The 20,591-nt window shown below is 40.8% G+C and overlaps 2 protein-coding genes across 6 annotated transcripts in view; both read left to right on the top strand.

Moving 5' to 3' along the window:
- Nucleotides 1-8,430: 8,430 nt before the first annotated feature.
- The window catches only part of LOC111874647 (UPF0565 protein C2orf69 homolog), a 63,084-nt gene continuing 50,923 nt past the window's right edge, over nucleotides 8,431-20,591 (top strand). For 4 of the 5 annotated variants that reach the window (XR_002844600.2, XM_033755550.1, XM_023870312.2 and 1 more), the window contains exon 1: nucleotides 8,431-8,593. The gene's annotated coding sequence lies outside the window, so the exon portion shown is untranslated. Of the gene's footprint in view, nucleotides 8,594-17,225; nucleotides 17,322-20,591 lie in introns of those variants that run through there. The other variant, XM_023870311.2, reaches the window with a different exon arrangement.
- LOC111874648 (potassium channel subfamily K member 15) lies at nucleotides 15,892-17,087 on the top strand. The gene has a single exon (XM_023870315.2). The coding sequence runs from the start codon at nucleotides 15,901-15,903 to the stop codon at nucleotides 16,948-16,950; it is 1,050 nt and encodes a 349-aa protein (XP_023726083.1). The 5' UTR covers nucleotides 15,892-15,900; the 3' UTR covers nucleotides 16,951-17,087.

The raw sequence follows: 20,591 nt of genomic DNA, 5'->3' as shown, positions 1-20,591 counted from the left end.
TTAATCATGTAATTCATTCCTTCTTGCCGGAGATATCTGTAAAGTTAATATTGTCTCTTACAGATAGCTTTGTTGTGTGTATGTACATACTGAATATTTCCTTTGATTTAAATATTATTTTTTATGTGTTAATATGGTTTACTTAATGTTATTTTATTGTACATAATGACTACTGTGTGGACTATTTGAATGTTTTCTTATTGAGTTGTGTACATATCATGGTTGTAGGTAACTGCTACACCATTTTATGGCATTGATACTGATACTATGATAACATTTTAATACTTGTCAAGCTATATAATGTCATTCTCAGCCAAAACTCATTTTGTGTTAGTAGCAAGAACTAAGGTTAATTTTACTTGCTCGTGATGCACATGAAGTTATGTAAAGAATGCTATTAAGTCATATGTACATAAAACAAGCTACTGACAAATACTCTGATCAGTTTTGATGACTGTTTTATCCTGTTACTTGTGTACCAGAGTAATGATCTTAATATATCTTGCATTATAATTTTGTGTGATATAAATACCGATGATAGGAATGATTACATATAGTCTAAGAAGTGCAGTTACTTCAGTTATTGTAATATCCCACGTCTCAATAGAAATCGACAGCTGTCATATAAAACTATGTACTTAATTAGTAACAGCCATATGCTTTTATTCCCCATCAAAATTTTGTTGGCAGTTTTCTTCTTCATGTACATGAAGGAGTGAGACCATTTGCAACTGCTAAGCATAGATAGGAGGATAATATAAAAGATTATCTAGATTAGAATGGGAGGGTGTGGACTGTATTCATTTGGCTCAGGATAGGGACTTGCAGTTCTGTAAAAGGCAAGGAATTTCTTGAGCAGATGAGCAACTATTAGTTTCTCAAGAAGGACTCTGCTCCATGAAGTTAACTGTTACCAGAACTGTTCAGCATCATTCACATAGCTTGCTGTATTTCTTAAACATAGGTGTGTATTTCACCTGTTTTTGGAGACTTACCATAAACCTAATCTGCTGTGTTTTACCTGTGAATTATCATCATCACACTCTTAAGCTGTTCCTTATTGTAGTTGGATTTATACAGGTGGTCACTGCCTAGCCATCCCCAATTGCTACTTCTGGTCTTGTATGTCATCTGGTTCCAGTCCTTAGAATTCATGATGTGTAAAATTCCTTCTTTCTACAGTCTTCTTGGTTGTCTTATCAGTTTCCTAGCAGGTCCAACTATGTATATCTCTTTGGCCATCTATTTTCTTCTAACCTCTTAAATGCCCAAGCACTGCAATATTTTCCTTTCCACTCTTTTCTGCTTTTTCTGGGGAGAGGGCAGTATTCTGCCCATATGAAGAAAACATGGCAATTTTTACAAATGAAATCACATTTCAGTTTCATCTATCTCAAAATATTTGGAAAAATGACTGGACAGTCTCAGAAAATTGCTTCAAATTTTGGAAAATTCAGATATCTCCAACAATCTATCTCTTTCAAACACCATGTTTGTTGTAATTTTACAGATGGCTCACTTTAGTATATTGTTAACAGTATTCCAAAATATCTAAAAAATATCCTGGACTTTTTATGACTTACTTGAGTAGGCATAAAGGTAGGTTATATTTACATGTCATATGTATTGTAACATACATATTCAAAGCTGCATACATACTACTGGACTTTTTTTGGGGGGGGGATATAATGAAAGATAAGATTTGAGCGTGGTCAAGATCATCAGAATCATCTTTATTGAATTTGATTAGTGTACATAAATGATCTATGGAAGAGTGTATCTGTGTATATGAACAAATGTGCCACAACAGAAAATTCAGGAAACAGGTCTGCCAGTACAGGCACCCAGTTCGTCTAACAGTGACATGATAAAAGTTGCCACTGTAGTGCAAAAGGTCATGACAGAGCTCAGTGAAGCTGTGTTAGATGAAGACAAAATAATGATCATTACAAAAAGATACTTAATGAAACACAACTGCTGCTAGAATTCATATACCACTCAAAGTCATAGCATTTAATGCAAATGGCATTTGGATCCAGCGCAATGAGCTCAGCACACAGCTGCAGGTCTTACATATAGATGCGGCTCTGCTTTCAGAGACGCATCTAAAACCCCATGAGAGGTTCTTTATTCCAAATTATCACTTTTATTGGACTGGCAACTTCCCAGGAAGAAAATGTGGAACTACCCTTGCAGTGAGAAAAGACACTCCCCATAACCGTGTAGACCTGTGTCCGCTCATTTCAGTAGGAATCAGAGGCCTGTATACAGATTAGTAATAGTAAAGTGCTACTTGCAGCAGTCTGTAAGTCACCAGCCTACGATGAAAAAGACATCTTTTTTAGCTTTTAACTTTAGACATAAGTCACTACTGGCAGATCTGATGTTAAATATCCATTTTAGAGTATCATAATTTCCAACATTTCAGGTGCAAAACTACTGAATTTACTGCATACAAAAGAGTCTGAAGTTTCAGCACCACAATGTCCCTCTCATTACTGTGAGAAATGGTGATGTGCTCGATATGTTTGTGCACAAGAATGTCTGACTGCCAGAAGTCACTGTCTCTGACATTCTGGACTCCGATCATCTACCACTTACTGAATTATGCTAGAACTAGGAAGCTTTCAGATCCAGTTGACAAATTCACAGATTGGGAGCGGTTTCAAAGCCTGGACTCTGAATTAATTTCATCTATGGTCTAATTAATGTTATATTTTAGCGTCCTGTTGCACTGATTTAAGTCCATGATTTATTTAATCCGTCTTGCAGTGCATACACTCATTTATCTCCTTCTCTCCCTCGCACTACATGTTTCCTGGGAAGCCCAACAGTATAACACACGCAGTCGCAGGAGCACGACACAACAAAAGCACAACACACAAGATAATGAAGGAGTGCTCCAACAAAGGAGAATGGGCGTGACTGACGTAGTGAGGGGCGACGTAGCGATGTGGTATCCTGAACAATTTTAATATTTTTAACGTTTGACAATGTATATGATAGATACATATTTTAGTTATTTTAATGTGTGAACATGGCATGCAATGAACTGGTTTGACGTGGATAAGTAAGCACCTGAAGATGGCATTATTATGCCGAAACATGTAGTGCGAGGGAGAGAAGGAGATAAATGAGTGTATGCACTGCAAGACGGATTAAATAAATCATGGACTACGGTCTAATTAACTCGGGAAGAAGCCGATAAAGCGGCCAGCAACTTTACTGCCTCCATAGCTTTGGCATATAGGCTATCAACAAGAAAAATTACACTCAGACTGAAATAAGCATCTCTCTGGTCTGGAGAGTCTGCTAAAATATAAGCAGAGGATAAGGAAATTGTGACAAGTAACCCAGGATCCAGCTTGTAAAACAAGTGATTTTGGTCGCCAAAACTGTCATATGAATGACTCGTAGAAAAGCACTCAGTTGGTGGGAAAGAATTTAGGGAACTGTGAAGTCACTTTGAGTTCTATGGCCTGTTGCCTTGTCTACAACAGGCAAGCTATTCGAGAAAGTTATTCTGAAAATAGACCAAAGGCACATTGAAAATGAGGCCTGCTGAAGCAAGCCAGTTTAGTTGTGCCTGCCACAGCATGACACTTCATTGTATGAGACTAATGGACCTCATCACATTAAATTTCAACAATAACATGTCTACGGCTGAGGTATTCTTGGATACTAAAAAAGCCTTTAGTAGAACACAGCACCTTGGCTTGGTATATATACTATTGAAATTAAAATGTTTGATCAGGCTAATCAAGCTTATTAGTTCGTTTCTTTTGCAAAGAAAATTCAAAGTTTTGGTTGAAGGTGAAATGTTTACACCAATGGATATACAAGCAGGGGTGCCACAAGTTTTCATCCTATCTTCCACACTGTACAGGATATATATATATATATAAAACTGATAACACCCAAGAAAATTTGTGTTTATCTAGGTCTCTCTGCTGATGACACCTGAATACACAGCGTGTCCAGTTTCTGTTAGGACTGTCTTCATTAAAAACAAAAGACGTGAATTATTTTCAAAATTTCACTCTTTTTATTCGAAATAGTCACCATCTGAATCAATACATACCTGGAATCGCTTGAAAAGTTTTAGAAAACAGTCACTGTACTCCTTTTGTGGAATCGCATTTAAAACTGCGGTACATTCCCTTTGGATGTCCTGGATGGTGTTGTTGTTGTGATGATCTCCTTTCATCGCTAACTTAACATTTGGGAACAACCAGAAATCTGCTGGAGCCAAATCTGGCAAATACGGAGGATGATCAAGGACTGTGATCCCTTTTCTGGCCAAAAATTCGCTCACGATCTTCGATTTGTGGGGTGGGGAACTGTCGTGGAGGAGCGACCAATATATTCGATATTCAGGTCGAATTTGAAGAATTCTCGCCCACAAACGATTGAGGACTCTGAGATAATAATCAGAATATGCTGTTTGACCTGGCAGAAATTCCTTTGGAATCAAAGAAAACGGTTAGCAGTGTCTTTATTCGACTCTTGCATGCGCACTTTCTTTGGTTTCGGCTTCTTTGGGCTCAACCACGCTGCACTCTGCCACTTTGTGAGAGGCTCATATTGAAAACACCATGTCTCGTCACCAGTAACAATCGATTTTGTAAATTTTGTATCACTTTGGGCCAACCGTAACATGTCTTTGCCGTGTTCCACTCTGGCATGTTTTTCATCACCTTACAGCGCATGCAGTACAGACGGCACACAGACCTTCTGTTTGCCCAAATCCTAGGTCATAATTTAATGCACAGTACTTTTTGGTATTCCCAAAAGCTTCTTGATGAGTCTTGCAGAAACACATCTGTCTGATGCTAGGATTTCGGTCATTTTTTCACATTTTCTTCAGTGCGACTTGTGCTCGGCTTTGATGCACGTGGGGCGTCTTCAATGTCCTCCCTGCCGTCACGAAATACAGCATAACCATTAAAAATGTTTGAGCGACTCAAACAATCACTACCATACATACTTTTCATCATTTCGTGTGCTTGTCAAACTGTTTTGCCCAACTTCAAATAAAATTTGATGTTGGCTCTCTGATCAACCGCCATTTTCTGACGAGGGTCAGAACAGTACTGTTACATTCAAGGTCAGAACACATGATGTAGCAATGCTTGCCCTTTGAAATTATAGACAGCCACAGCTGAAACTTCAAGAATCTTAATGCCACAACTCGCCAACAGATGGCACTGCAGGGCAAAATTTAAAGAAATGAGTCCTAACAGATCCTGGACACACCGTGTATATATGACAGACTGCAAAGAGAGTTATGTTCTCAGAAAACTGCAGCAGGTTCTCACTGCAACTGAGACATGGTGTGAATGCTGGAACATAAAAATCAATGACAATTAAGACTCAGGCCATCTACTTTTCTCATATGCTTAAGCCCCATTAAGTTCATATTACACTAAATGGACAGAACATCACCTTCATCAGTCATGTACAACATATCGGTGTAATCTTTGATAAGACATGTAAATTGCACATAGAAATAAGTGAAGCCAAGGCCTTCAGAACTTTTATTAGAACCTACTCCATATTCAAAAGTGAGTGTTAACTGCCAACATTAAACTGATCCTCCATGAAGCACTGATGAGATCAGTAATTACTTATGCTTGCCCCACCTGGGAATTAGCAGCAGACACCTACCTCTTAAAATTGCAGCGCCTGCAAAAGAAGGTACTCCGCAACATTGGAAATTTTCCAAAGTGCCCATAAGCCCCGATTTGCACACGGCTTTGAACCTTCCATATTTATACAATTTTATAACAAAACTGTGCAGGCAACAAGAAGTTATACAAAATCATGAGGATGAATATGTTTGCTACATATGCCTAGGCAAAGCCAGACAGAAATTATAAGAGGTTTAGACTTGGTGGCAGTCAAGCTTATGACTTTAAGGAATCCAAGAAATTACAGGTGGCACAAATATCACTAGATAAGATCACCAAAGAATTCTAACATCAGAGGAATATTTAAAGTTAAGAATATGGCTGAACAGGATACCAAGAATACTAAGGAAATCAAGAACAGAGAGAGAGAGAGAGACAGTCTTCGACAGTTAACACTGTTACTAAGTGAGGGGGTCATGAGACTTAGAAAAACCAAAACATTCGTGACAAGACCAAGATAAACTTGGGAATCATAGTAACAAGTCTTAATGACCTGATTACAAAGTTCTTGATGATGCTGATATTATACAGTCTATTCAGAAGTACGTACCTAAAATATTTGTTTTAAAAATTAACACATCAAATAAATACCCCGTATATTCTATGAATACTGAACAAAGTATACAAGAATTTGTGTCGACTACAGCATTTTACTTGGAATGGGTCAATAGGTGGCCCAACTACAGACTGCTAGCTGGTGATGAAAAATTTACTTGATGTTACTAGAACTAATTTGTTAGCAAACAAATATTGGGTGTAATGTAGTTACTTTTAAAAATACTGGAAAGAATTTTTACCAGTGATACTGTGTACTTGACTGCCTCTGTGGTCTAGTTGTCAGAGTTCCTGGCTACAGATGCAGAGGTCCCAGGTTCGATTCCTGCGCTACCAGATTTTCTGAAAAGTAGTGAGTCTAGAACAGGGTCCATTCAGCCTCCTGAGGATAATTGAGGAGTTATTTCAAGGAAATAGCAGCCCTGGTGCTGACCACATGACACCCTCTATCCGCTAAAGTTGGCACTAACTTCACCGACAAGCGGCGGTCGCTCAGTCAGTATAGTTCGCTTGTGGACTACAGGCCATGGGTTTTTTGTTTGTATGTTTGTTATTATGTACTTGATTAGGTGTTTTGTAGTATGAATTTCATTTGTCTACGTCTATGTGTCTAACAAAGCCTAATGTAAGAGACTGAAAGCTGTAGTACATACTAACCCAATGATGAGGTATATCAGTTTCAAGTGTGGAAGTTATCCAGGGCCTGAGCAGTGCTCAGTAGGCTGGATATTCAGAGAAAGAATTTGTCAATTCAAGATAGGTAGTAAGTTTTGTAACCCACTNATCTGCTGTACTACAGTCACTACTCTCAACATATTGTCGAGAGACTGACCGTTTACATTAGTAGCCTGACCTGACTGACCTGTTTCTGACTGTAGTGCAGGGGCCGGTACCGACATCTGACATTCACTTAAATATTTAAACATTCAGTTCCTATCTCTCAGAAAACACTCCAGGTCTTTCAAATTCTGACAGGTTAGTGCTGTTGTAAAAAATCACTGTTTATTCTGAGAATTACACAAAACACATAAACTCTGTAGGAAAAATTGAGGGGGATTTAATGTTACAGCAATACACATAAGCACTGTGTTTTAAAGTGAAAATTAAATGACAAGCTTAGGTCCTAACCACATTTATAAATAAATTGTTGAAACCATGATTGATCTGCCATGCTGATGTTACTTAAACTCATTGTGCTATAGTGTGATTAAAGGAATATTGTGTAAATCCTACATAAAACTGGCACTGGGACCCAAGTTCTTGGTCATCCGCATTTTTATCCGACTCTTGGCATGGTTTTCAGTTCTTTAAGAAATGGAATTTCACTTTGTTAATGTTATCACACTCTCAGTGAAAAGTTGATGCGGATGATTCCTCCAAAGTGGTGGTAAGCACCAGGCTATACATTGTCATACTACAGAGCCTACGGAGCACAATCAGCAGAAGGCCACAGTTTAAATTGTTGTTTGAAACCAGAAAACAGCCTTCTTATCAACCGAAACTCGGCACGAGTGTATTACGTCGGTACAGCGACTAAGCTATGGGCTGGGAAATCAAGACGAATCGGGATTCGATTCCCGACAAAGCCATGAGATTTTCTTTTCCCAAAATTCAGACTAGCTCTGGGTCCCACCTAGCCTACCGATGGCCCTTTCCCCGGAGATAAATAGCTAGGACCCGGCATTGATCACCTACTTTCATATGGTACGGAGGTTAATAATGCGTGGAGCTGTACCTCCATGCCATGGTTCTTAACCACGGAGAACCACTTTCATAAAATCAACACAATGCATGTTCGATAAACGTTTTCTATCCTTGTTCGTTATTATTCTGCATGCATGACCAGGGACTTGTAAAGGGTAGTAACGTACAAATGTCCAGGACATATTATTACTCTTAGTTACCATCATTTACAGCCGTTACAGCAATTGCCCGTCAGGGATACCTACGGATCACTAAGGAACACATGGAGCGTGCATAAATTCATGAATTTCGACGTTCGGATCAAACAGTCTATCTGACGACGAAGAAGCGAAGAAATAAACTGCCATTTTAATCAGGAATATCCTACCTCCGTTCAACTGTAAGAGAACAAAAATGCAAAACGAATCCATTCCTTTGGGAAATGCGCTATTTAGCCGTCTTTTCTTCACTAATCTTGGTGAAGCAGAGCACTCTGGTGTACAAAATTGTTGTTAAGATGACGAAGTTGGCGAATATGTTTGTAGGTTGATTAGGGTGTTGGGTTTATGGTTATTCTGGTGGTGTTATTAACGCAACAAAATGTCCAATTTATGATTATAGGCAGTTATTATTTGGATTATATTCAGCTGTTAATGTACCGGAAGGTAAGTAAAACGGTATATTTTCAGGATATTTGTCAAAGGATAAAAATGGGGAGTGTTTGGTAAAGGTTAGGTTAAATTATGTACTTCTAGGTTAGGCAAAATTTTCGTTACTTGAATGTAACCTTTTATGCTTTAAAAGACCGACACATACCTCTGTCTACCTGTTTATTTTATAGCTCTTGAATAATTTGTTGAATGGTGGTCGTACTGCATAGACTGTGAAGTAGTTTCTTTTGAAATAGGATTTAACTAGCATGAGAAGCCTTCATGAAGTCAGATTAATGCCCTTTGATTCGATGCACACCGACTTGTGATTGATTCTCCATTGTTTATATATTGGTTGTAAAAGAATCAACTCAAAACTGCTGAAGTGAGGCATTTTTAAATGTGAAGTTAGTTAAGGTTCAGTACATGGATCTTTTCATGTTTTCACATACATATCAGTGATCTTTCGTCTGCCCATCAGCGCCAAAACCAAACATATGATTCTTTGATGATTGTAGTAGTATTGTTACTTCACTTGCTTATTCCATGGCATTGTAGTCCTTTAAGAACCTTTGCATTGTAAGTGACAGATGCATGTTCTTCTCTCCATCCAGCATCTGTTCTTAGGTTTTATAACACACATAGTTTTGTGAGATGAGGTTGTTAGACTTATGCCCAATCCCCAAACTGTAGGACCATATACTGTCCTTCATCTGGACCCTACCCTTTGATTTGTGTGGCATAGGTGACCCTACCAGGAGCGCATGTCCCCGCTGTCATAGCTCTCTAGGTGATCATGACATGAAAACCTGCACACATATTAAAGACAGTAGTTCAGGTGATGGATCATCATCATCATTTCACATCCAGAAATTTACTGCTTTCATAATTTCATGAACATTGCCATTGCGTGTTTGAATAAATTGTTTAAAACCAATACATTTACATTAAATTTTGACTAAACAAGCTTTGTGAAATTTGTTACTTATAGCAAAACATGTGTTAATCTAAATGTAGGGTATAATAATAAAAAACATTTAAAGTATGAACAACTTACTTGTAAACTGATAAACTGGGAAACACCCATTGAATTAATTATTCATAAACTAAGTTCAGAATGTCTTACTATAGGAACTGCCAGAGACAGATACTCTAAAAATTATTGTACTTCAGTTATTTTCACTTTTATCATGTCATATGGAGAAATCATATGGGAAAATTTAACAGACATCATAAAGGATTTAACATGCAAAAGAAAATCACTAGAATAATGGCAGTCATTAAAAAGGCAGTGTCTTATTGAGAACTATATTAGATCTCTAATATAATTTCCAGCAAGCATTTACTTTCATTATCTTGTTGTATGTAGCATATAAAGGATTCAGACAAATTAAGACATGTACAAAGTAAACACAAGACATAAACATGATCTCTGTATGCCAAATGCTGACCTCACTGGATATCATAAAGGAGTGCACTACACAGGAATCAGTAGTATCCATCTACCATTAAAAGTTCAAATCATAATGTAAAGGTGTTTAAGCCAACATTAAAAGAATGCTGTTATCTCACTTCTTCTCCTTGGTAAAATAATTTACCTTAATTTGATATTCTTAAGTATTGTAAATATTGAAGAATATTGTCATGTGTATGTGTGATTATAGATAGGTTTTGGATTGGTGAATAGATTTATTTACCACTTATACACATGACTAGGAACTACAAGCACTTACAATGCTATCACTAATCTACAAACTTTACAGATCTCTAGAGCACACACTGTCTTCTCAGTCTGCTTTCACTAGCCGTTTCCTAGTAACGGATCTTAACAATGGAGATTCTTCAGCTTCTGTGCACGCGTCGTTGGCAGCTGGGTAATATTCTACAACTCAACTGTCAACTGAAATATAGCTCCATTTCTTCTCAGCCTCCCTTGCAGAACTCAGCTCCCCACTGAGTCTTATTTTATGACCGATGGTCAGTTGGCCAGTTGGCCAGTCTGTCTTGGAATAAAGCATCCATTTTGTGCTTAAGACTAGATCTTTATTACTGTCCAACCATTGCAGGCTTGATGTGAGGCGTTTTCTCTGAGGAGAGGATGGGTCTCTCATTTTCCAGTCACAGTCAGCAGTAATAAGTCTGTTGTCATATGTACAATTTACATTTCACATGTATATACAACATATACAAGGCCTGTGTCAGTTCATGCCCTATCATTAGCAGCTCCTGCTACAATGGTAGTCTATTCACTTTAACAATCATATGCTTGACTGCCGCCAAGTTTAAGCTTCTTATATTTCCTGTGTCAGGGTTTGCCTTGTCCAGTGTTACAAACATTTGCATTTTCATGATTTTGTATTACTTCTGCTTGTTGCCTGCATAACTTTGTTATATAATCATATATGTTTGAAAGCCATGTGCAAATCGCGAATCGGTGTTCTCCTTACAAAGTTTCCAGTGGCATGGAGAACTTTGTTTTGCAGGAGCTGCAAGTTGCAGTAGATGGTTGTCTGCCCCAAACTCCCAGGCAGATCAAGCATAAGTCATTGTACTCCTAATGAGTGCTTCGTGGAGGGTCAATTTAATGTTAGCGCTTAATCGCTCACTTTTGAATAGGGATTACGTTCTAATAAATGTTCAGAAGGCCTTGGCTTCGATCATTTCTATGTGCAATCTCCATGTAACTTTCTTATCGAAGATTACAACGAGATACTTTGCACTATTTACAAATGGAGCGTTTCATCTATTCAGTGTAAGATGGGACTCAGGCGGTCGATAACTGTGAGAAAAGTACGTGTATATCCCACGAGTGTTATCTTCATTAATTACAATATCCAAGCGCTCACACTAGGTCTCCATTGAGCTGAGAGCACACTGGAGTTTTCTGACACCAGAACCTTCTTCGCGATCTGTCGCATACAAACGGGTGTCGTTGGCAAAGAGGGCTAGGTAAACATCGTGTGTTTGGGGGGGTGGTGGCATCACCCACTCATTGCTCCATTGTCTTGGCTATAACTTCTCGGCATGGGTCACATAGGAAGTATCGTTCTTTTATTGTTTCTTGCATGTTCGTTACAGCGGGAACGTGTTTACCGAGCCGTTGCCAAGAAACGGCCACTGTTTATTCGCCTTATCTCGTGGTCGTTACATAGCAACGGCTGTACATGCTACATTGCCCCTTCTATAAGACTGTACGTTCCTTATGGCCTAGAGGCGTACCACCATTTCTCCTTTTCTGAGTGCTGTGCTTCCAGCGTCTGTGCGTTGTCTCATCTTCCTCCCCATCGCTCGGTTTTCACAGTGTTTACTCGCCAGCTACCATAATCATCCTGCTTTTCCGATCGGTTGGCGCAAACGTCCCGAAAGTGGCCAGTGCACCCACATTTATGGCTCCTACTCTGTGTACTGTCTCTTCTTTCGTTTCGGTGGAAGCCGACCCCTCCATAATGTCCTGTCACGTTTTTCGAATCCTGATGGAAGATCCGGCTATGCGCTTCACGATCTCCAGCCCGAAGGTTTTCCCTAAGATCCTGTCGGATGCCCTCTCGTTTCCAAGACGTAGCCACCCCATCAAGTCTCGGTTCCTTATACCGTTATAACACTCCGGTTTCGCCCAACGTCTCATCCCTAACGTCCATCCTTTCCGGGTTCTTTGTGCAACATTGCCCATCTCTTCTCAGCGTCCCTTGCAGAACTCAACTCACTACGATGGTTCAAAGTCAGAGTCAAAGTCACATTGCGACTGACGGTCAGTCAGTCAGTCAGTCAGTCAGTAATTCTTGGTGTCGAGCCCCATCTGGGCCTCATGACCAGATATTAATTGCTGTTTCACAGTTACAGTCTTGTTTTCGTGGGGCGTCCTCTCTGACGAGAGTGTGATTCTGTATTTTGTATATGATACTGGTCCTTGCCAGCGCAGTTTTTTTCTGCTCAGAGTCCCTTCAGACTCGTGACCGTATTTTACTGTCTCAGATTTGAGACTTCCCTTTTCGTCGCCTCCTAGTGGAGAAGTGTATCAGTTTGTATATTCCCGTGGGTATGCCTAGCGACCTGTATTGTGGTAAATGTATATCACCACTCATTGCTCCAACTGTCCTAGTTATAACATCTAGGCAGGGACCACATAGAAAACCGTTCTTCTATTGTTACGTGCGTATTCGTTACCAAGGGAAAGTGTTGACCGAGCCGTTGTCTATAAACGGTCGCTGTTTATTCACCTCGGTCATTGCATATCAACGGTTGTGCATGCTACAATATAATATTTCTTTTACATGATTAATTTGTTCTGCACCTGTATAAAGTAAGATGTTTGTAAATATCTGTAACAGGCATTTATTTGTATTAAATACTGTATTTCCATTTGTATTATTCCTGTCTTCGTTCTATAAATAAGTGGTTTCAACCTTTGTCAGACCGCGACCAGGTAAAATGTTTTTTCTCTAAGACGAGGATCCGGTACCGGGCCGCAGCCCGGCGATTGAGAAATACTGCTATAAATGATCCGTGAAGTGTAAATACGAGGGCTGTTCGGAAAGTAACCCCAGTTTATTTTAGGCAACTAATGTAGGAACAGGGGAGAGCTCGCACATGCGAAGTAGCATCATATGACTCATTAAACCATCACGTAACTGATCACCTAGTGTTTGTTCTTGTCTCTACAGAGTGAGATATGAAGTGTCCTGCGATTGATAATCCCGCCAGCTGCGAAATTCATGCTGTTATCCGCTTTCGACACGCTAAAAACACAAGTGCTGCCGAAATCATTTGCGAATTATGCGCCGTTTACGGCCAAAACATAATGAGTGAAGGAACTGTAAGAGTGGTGTAGACTGTTCAAGGATATGCGAACAGATGAACAAATGTTAACGATGCTTCGATCTTTTCTAGATAGACCTCTTTCGCTTCTTGGCAGGCCGTCGTCTCTTTTCGATTGTTTATCATTTTTTCTAACCTGGCATCCATTTTTTTCTTGATAGGCATCTAACCTGGTCATCATCCTTTCTTTGTTGGCGTCTATCTCGGTAGTTAGTTATTGGAGAGGGTGGGTTTCCCCATACACTGATACCTGTATTGGTCCATTGTGCTTCCCTCTATGATTTCTACCAGTCTCTATATCCTACCGGTACTGGTGCTTACCATCAGTCCCGCCCAGCCAGCGAGACCGGCTCTACTAGCTGAGAGGTATCTATAATGCTTCCCCCATCTACCAGAGGTATTAGAGACTGCTGTTGGGCGGGAAACGTCCGTTAATTTGGCTCAGTGACCTCCTTTGGAGATATGAGGTTCTTTTACGTGCCGTAAAGCTACGACACCGGACCCACGGCTTAAAGTCCCTCCTGGAGGACTTGTTCCCTGAATTTTTCCGCCCTTAAAAATTCGACGACCTCCGCCGGGTATTTGAACCCGCGTACTACGAGTCATGAGGTGGGAACGTTACCTCTAGACTACGGAGGCCGCTTGTCTATCTCGGAATCCATTTTTTCTATTCCGGTTACCGGACGTTCCATCCTTTGTTCCATTTTTTATGCTGACGATACAACCAACCACTGCAGTCTTCAACCCAATAACTGAATCCAGTTCCACTTCTGACACCAGTTGTCACGATTTTATGGAGTGACTATAGACGGGGTTTGGATTGATAATTGGATTTATTGAACGCTTACAGTTCGTAACTGCAAGTAACTATAGCGCTGTCGCTAATTCACACACTTAGCAGTTCACTACAGCACGTACTAAGTCTTCCGGTCTGATGTGTCTTCACCAGTCACTGTCTGGTAACGGCTTCCAACGCCGCAGATTCCTCAACTTCCGTGTTCACGTCCTTACTGGCCGGCGACTGTCTCAACACTCAAATCGACTCCAACTGAATTCGATCGATCGAGTGACATAGCCTCGGAGCGGATCCAACAGAAAACACCTCTCCCAACAAAGTCAAAGTCATGTTGCAACTGACGGTCAGTCAGTCTGTCTGCCTTGGTGTCGAGCCTCAGCTGGGGCTCATGACCAGATGTTTTCTTCTTTGTGAAAGTTGCTGTCCTGTCCATTTGGGGCGCCCTCTCTGACGAGAGGTCGGGTCTGTCATTTGTCAGTCTTAGTCAGTCCATTGTCAGTATTGACATATATTTACAATTTAATTCTAGTCTTAATTACTATTTCTATGTACAATATATACAAGGCCTCTGTCAATCCAGGCATTGTACAGCAGATTATGCCCTATTTCTAGTATAATTTGCTACCACGGCAGTCTAGTCACTTGAACGGTCGTATCTCCCAACAGTTCTGTTGTTACGTCACATAGCAGCTGTCGCACGGACCGCGTAGAGAACACCTCCCGCATACCTCCCATTGTGACGTGTTGTTCTGTTGAGTGTGCAATAATTGTTACGCTGATAACTTGTTTATTGTGCCGTAACTTAGTAACAGCTCTCTACATGCTATAATATATTTACATTTACCGACAGGCACAGCATGACTCTGTAGATAAGACTGGAGCTGTATGATTATTATTACTTTATGAGTTTGCCAAATTTAAACGTAAGAACTAATTATTTAGTATTCACAGCAACCAGGCAAAAATGGGATTGGAGTCTTCTTTGGCGGCTGTTTGGCTTTGAAATACCNTTTGTGCAGTTTTGTCCGGGCTTTGGAGGGGGTGAGTGATCAGCTTTACGCTCCACCTCAACAGAAAATAGCATTCACCCTTTTAGGATGTCTCAGCTTACACACATTCGTATTCAAACCCCAATTATCAGGTATTACAGGTTTTTACCAAAAGAGTGTTAAAGATTAGTACAGGCAGTGACAGAATTAAATCTCTGAAAGTTTAAGTATTCCACAAATTATTTAAAGAGGATCTTAGTTGAGGTAGGCAGTGTCCCGGTCGGTATTCGAACCGAGAACTCACCATGTACGAACCAAGGGCGTTAACCCCTACGCCAGCCCGTTTCTCAGCTCTACACTATTTTGTGGAATGGGAGAACAATATGCGTTTAATTTTCGTCGATGAGTACGTATCTGTACAGCATGAATACGAAGACAAAGACTCGCCCCGTGAAAGTGTAGAGACCATTGTTAGGGTTTAGTGAAGTTAAGCTACCTGGGCCCCACAGGCACGTAAGTCAAGTTGACATGTGGTATATACCTAACCCCTCTGTCAGCGAATAATTAAACCATCTGTGAATTTGCGAGACAGTGATGTTGCCAGTTGATAGCGTAGCAGGGCGCGGTGCCAAGTGGTGTGTCTAGAAATAGCTGGGGTGGGCTCCGTGGCTGCGTCAGTGGGGAAACAATTTCAGTTGTCGGAAAGCCATCGATTGAAGAAGATGGGATCCATTGGTGTGTCCGGGGTTCGAAGCTCCGTGCGTAGTCGAGGTTCGTCGTCGACGACGACTAGTGATCCCCGCGAGAAGGTGAAGGATTGTTGCCGAAAGTTGGTGGCGTTTATGTGTACTCAGGTTGGAGTAGGTGGCCTCGTGGTTGGTTATGCCATTGTCGGAGCTTTTGGTTTCATGTGGATTGAGAAGGACTGGAAGAATCCTCAAAATGAAAATGTGGCAAAACTTCATGCGACATGTGTTTGTGACATCTGGAATTTGACTGTTAGTGGGTTCACTTTCAACGAAACTGCCTGGCGTAGTGAGGTTGACAGGGTGCTGAAAGTCTTCCAGAATGATTTTGCGAAAGCTTATAAAGAAGGTTATAATGGTAGAATCAATGAGGATTTATGGACCTTCCCAGCCTCCTTGATGTTCTGCTTGGCTGTATTCACCATGATCGGCTACGGAAATATCGTCCCCAAAACACCAATGGGGAAAGGTCTCACCGTACTGTATGCTGTTTTTGGAATTCCGCTGTATGTGTTGTACTTCATGAACATGGGGAAGGTTCTGGCTTCAACGTTTCGCTGGCTATACAGGCGTTTGTACGAGTGTAGTGAAGAGGGTGTAGGCGACCATGATTCTGAGAGCAATCTGCCCCCAACCCCAGCCCCCCGTATAATTGTCCCATCCACCGCCTGTCTTTGGGTTATGGGTGGCTATGTGCTCACTGGAACAATCATGTTCGCGGAGTGGGAAGGATGGGAATATCTTGATAGCACGTATTTCTGTGTGACTAGTCTTTGTAAAATTGGGATCGGAGACTTTGTGCCTGGAGCAAACATCCTTGAAGCTCTCAATAGTGGCAGTCAGACAAAACTGATCATCAATTTTGTGTATCTGCTCCTAGGAATGGGTCTTATCGCGATGTGTTACAATTTGATGCGTGAAGAAATACGTGTGAAAATGCGCGACCTAAAGGCTGACATGCGGCAGTGGCTGGAAGATGTTCGAATTCGTATCATATCCAGCTATCGGCGTAAGCGCGGCTATTGACAGACGTAAATAGTGCGAGACATAATTAAACTATATAAAAAAAGACTGCATTGTGCAGTTGGTATGATTATGATGCAGAAGGCATTTATTAGGAACTAGATGAGCAGCAGTCTCGTTCTTTGACTTATGGCATAACTTATATATTTTGTTTTTTACAACCTACAGTGCCCTGAGGGTATAAGACTGCCTTTGCGTAATTCCTATCCTGTGTTGCCAGCCACTGCCGAAATATTCGTAGAACCGACATTTATAAATAAGCAAGTGTCATGTGGTGGTGGTTAACGTAGCATGCCCAGTTTCTTTATGGCGTACTGTTGTATTTATGGGGACCTGTCTCTCGTGAGAAATGTAGGCAAGCGTTTGGATGTACGGTATGTATATTACAGTATATTCCTATGCGTAACTTAATGCACCAGGACACAGTGTTTTTTTTTTCTCTCTCTGAAGAGCAGTGAGATGAATTTTTCAACCCTTGTAATAATGATGAGCATTTTATTATATGAGTAAGTTTGGGAAAGGTGGCTGATGTACACAAGTGTCCTAGAAATATCACCGAAAAGTTTGGAAATATATCGGGAAGTTGAAAGTAAAGCAAGCGGCTCTGGGGGGGGGGGCACCCCAGAAGGACTCGCAAAACCACATCAGGAAGTAAAACTATAACTACTTTAATAAACTTTGCCTTAAAGACAAAGGTTTTAAAACTATAGTTGTAAAGTCAATTGTGAAAATCGTCTCCAACCATTTATCTGCGCAGTTTATCCCTATGCATTAAGGCCTGCTTGATGTGCTTGAAGAGTCTAGGCTTTATGTGAACAGTGTGGCATACGTTTTGAATCCACTGCCAAAGTTCTTCTTTTGTGTTGACGATTTGAACGTAGATGCCCTCAGCTGCAGGCACAGACATTAAAGTGAGGTGTCTGACTGGCCAATCCACATTCAATCCACTGAAAGCCAAAGCTTTCATTCCGCAGTTCTTGTGCCATGAATGCCATCATGCATGAGCTACATAGTGTTTCTCAGCCCAAGTGGTTTACCTTCTAGGAGAGCTGGCAGTGCATATTGTTAAAATAAAAGATTATATGTCTGTTCATTAAGACGTCTGTAACTAATATGGGCTGGTTAACTCATTGCTGACAACACCTGGCCATACACTGACTAAAATTGCTGCTCATGTTTGCAGGATCTTAGTACATAGGGATTTTCATCATATCATGAACATTACGGAAGCTGAAGATCCCGTCCTTTGTGAAACATTCTTTAGCAATGAAACCTAAACAAAATGAGACCATATCTCGGGAGAGATGCTCTTACAGAGTTATGTTTATAGGGGCTTCGTTCCATTTTTAACCACCAAAAATGCTCCAAATACTTTAGGCATTTCTGGGACCCATGTATATATCGTACGTGGTGCAATCCAAAAGTTCCCGAAATATATTAATAAAAACTATTACAGCTTACCTAGATCTTATTCCGCACCATCACCTTCAAAGTAGTCCCCTTGGGAGCGCATACACCGAGCCAAGCGTTTCTGCCACTTTTGAAATGCATCCTGGAAGTCTTTCTTTGTTAGGGTGTTTAGTAACTTCTGCGTTTCCGCTTGAATTTCCTCAACTGTATCAAATCTTTGCCCCTTCAACTTGATTTTCATCTTGGGGAAGAGGAAGAAGTCGCATGGAGCTAAGTCTGGCGAGTACGGTGGGTGGGGATCAACTGCCATCTTGTTTTTAGCCAAAAATTCCTGCACAATGTAAGCCGTATGCGTTGTCATGATGGAGTACCCAGTCGTTCGTGCGCCACTTCTCTGGACGTTTTCTCCTCATGTCCTCCCTCAAACACCTTAGAACATCGCGATAGAACTCTATATTGACTGTCTGACCACGAGGGACGAACTCCTTTTGAACAGTTCCGTCAGTTACTTACCTACTCATGGAAGTGAGCCCTTCTGGAGGAGCCACCAATTCTGCAGCTACTCAAGAATTTCCCACCATTTTATGGAACCCAAGGGTTCATTACCGTGTTCACAAGAGCCCTCCACTGGTCCCTATCCTGAACCAGATCAGTCCAATTCATACCATTCCATCCTGTCTCTAAGATCCATTTTAATATTGTCCACCCACCTATGCCTTGGTCTTCCCAGTGGTCTCTTTCTGTCTGGCTTTCTCACCAATATCCTATACGCATTCCTCGTCTCCCCCATTCGTGCTACTGCCCTGCCCACCTCATCCTCCTAGAATTGATCATTCTAATTATACTTGGAAAAGAGTACAAGTTATGAAGCTCCTCATTATGTAGTTTTCTCCAACCTCCTGTCACTTCATCTCTCTTCGGTCCAAATATTCTCCTCAACCCCCCTGTTCTCAAACACCCTCAGTCTATGTTCCTCCCTTAATATCAGAAACCAAGTTTCACACCCATACAGAAACACAGGCAAAATTATAGTTTTGTATATTCTAATTTTTATGTTTTTGGACAGCAGATGAGAAGACAAAAGGTTCTGAACCGAATGGTAGCTAGCATTACCCGAGTTCAATCTCCTCTTAATTTTCTCCTGAATTGGGTTTCGATCTGTTATCATTGTTCCCAAATATCTGAACTGTGCCACATTTTCAAAACATCTGTTTCCTATCTTTATGTCATGATTTTGCCCTGTGTTTTGGTGACGAGGCGGCAACATATACTTAGTTTTCTCTGTTTACTTCTAGACCGACCTCTTTACTTGCGTCAATTAAAGTTTGTGTGTTTTTTTATTGTGGTATCTACATTGTCACCCAGTAGATTCACATCATCGGCATAGGCCAACACCTGATGTGTCCCGTTTAATTTCAGTGCCACCTGGTTTCCTTGGACCTTCCTAATGGCATATTCCAAAGCAAAGTTGAAAAGGAATGGCCATTAAGCATCTCCTTGTTTTAGACCATTCTGAATAGGAACTTTATCAGATGAATGTTTACCTACACGGACTTTACTATAGGTTTCGTTTAAACACGGATTTGTTTTAATGCTAGTGGGGTGGGACTAAGTCCCTTGTACTGCAGCCACTTCTGGCCTATTGTACCAGCCCAAGATGATAGGTGAGGGTGATTGTGGAAAAATTGGTGGGATGAGGATAGGGAGGGGAAACCGAAGTACTCGGAGAAAACCTGCCCCAACGCCACTTTGTCCTCCACAAATCCCAGTAGACCAGACCCGGGATCGAACCCGGGCCGCCACGGTGGGAAGCCAGCGACTAACCGCTTGAGCTATGGCGCGTAAACACGTTTTAATCCACCCAACTAGTTTCATGGGTATTCCAAACCTTATCAGAATATTGTACAATACTTCCCTCCTGACTGAATCATAGGATTTCTAGAAGTCTATGAATAGCTGATGTACTGTCTCATCGTACTCCCATTTTTTCTCCAATAACTGACGAATGCGAAAGATATGATCTGTAGTTGATCTGTTACGTCGAAACCAAAACTGATGATCCCCAATAATATCATANCAATGATAATGAAGTCAGAGTAGTAAACTTTGCCACACCAAAAAATCTTACTGTCAAAAGTACAATGTTCCCACATTGTAACATCCATAAATTTATTTGGACACCTCCTGATGGGAAGATACACAATCAAATAGACCATATTTTGATAGACAGCAGA

Source organism: Cryptotermes secundus, unplaced genomic scaffold, assembly GCF_002891405.2.
Source record: "Cryptotermes secundus unplaced genomic scaffold, Csec_1.0 scaffold56, whole genome shotgun sequence".
Taxonomy (NCBI): Eukaryota; Metazoa; Arthropoda; class Insecta; order Blattodea; family Kalotermitidae; genus Cryptotermes; species Cryptotermes secundus.
Note: the sequence above shows the minus strand (reverse complement) of the source record. Positions and strands in the feature narration are given on the sequence as shown.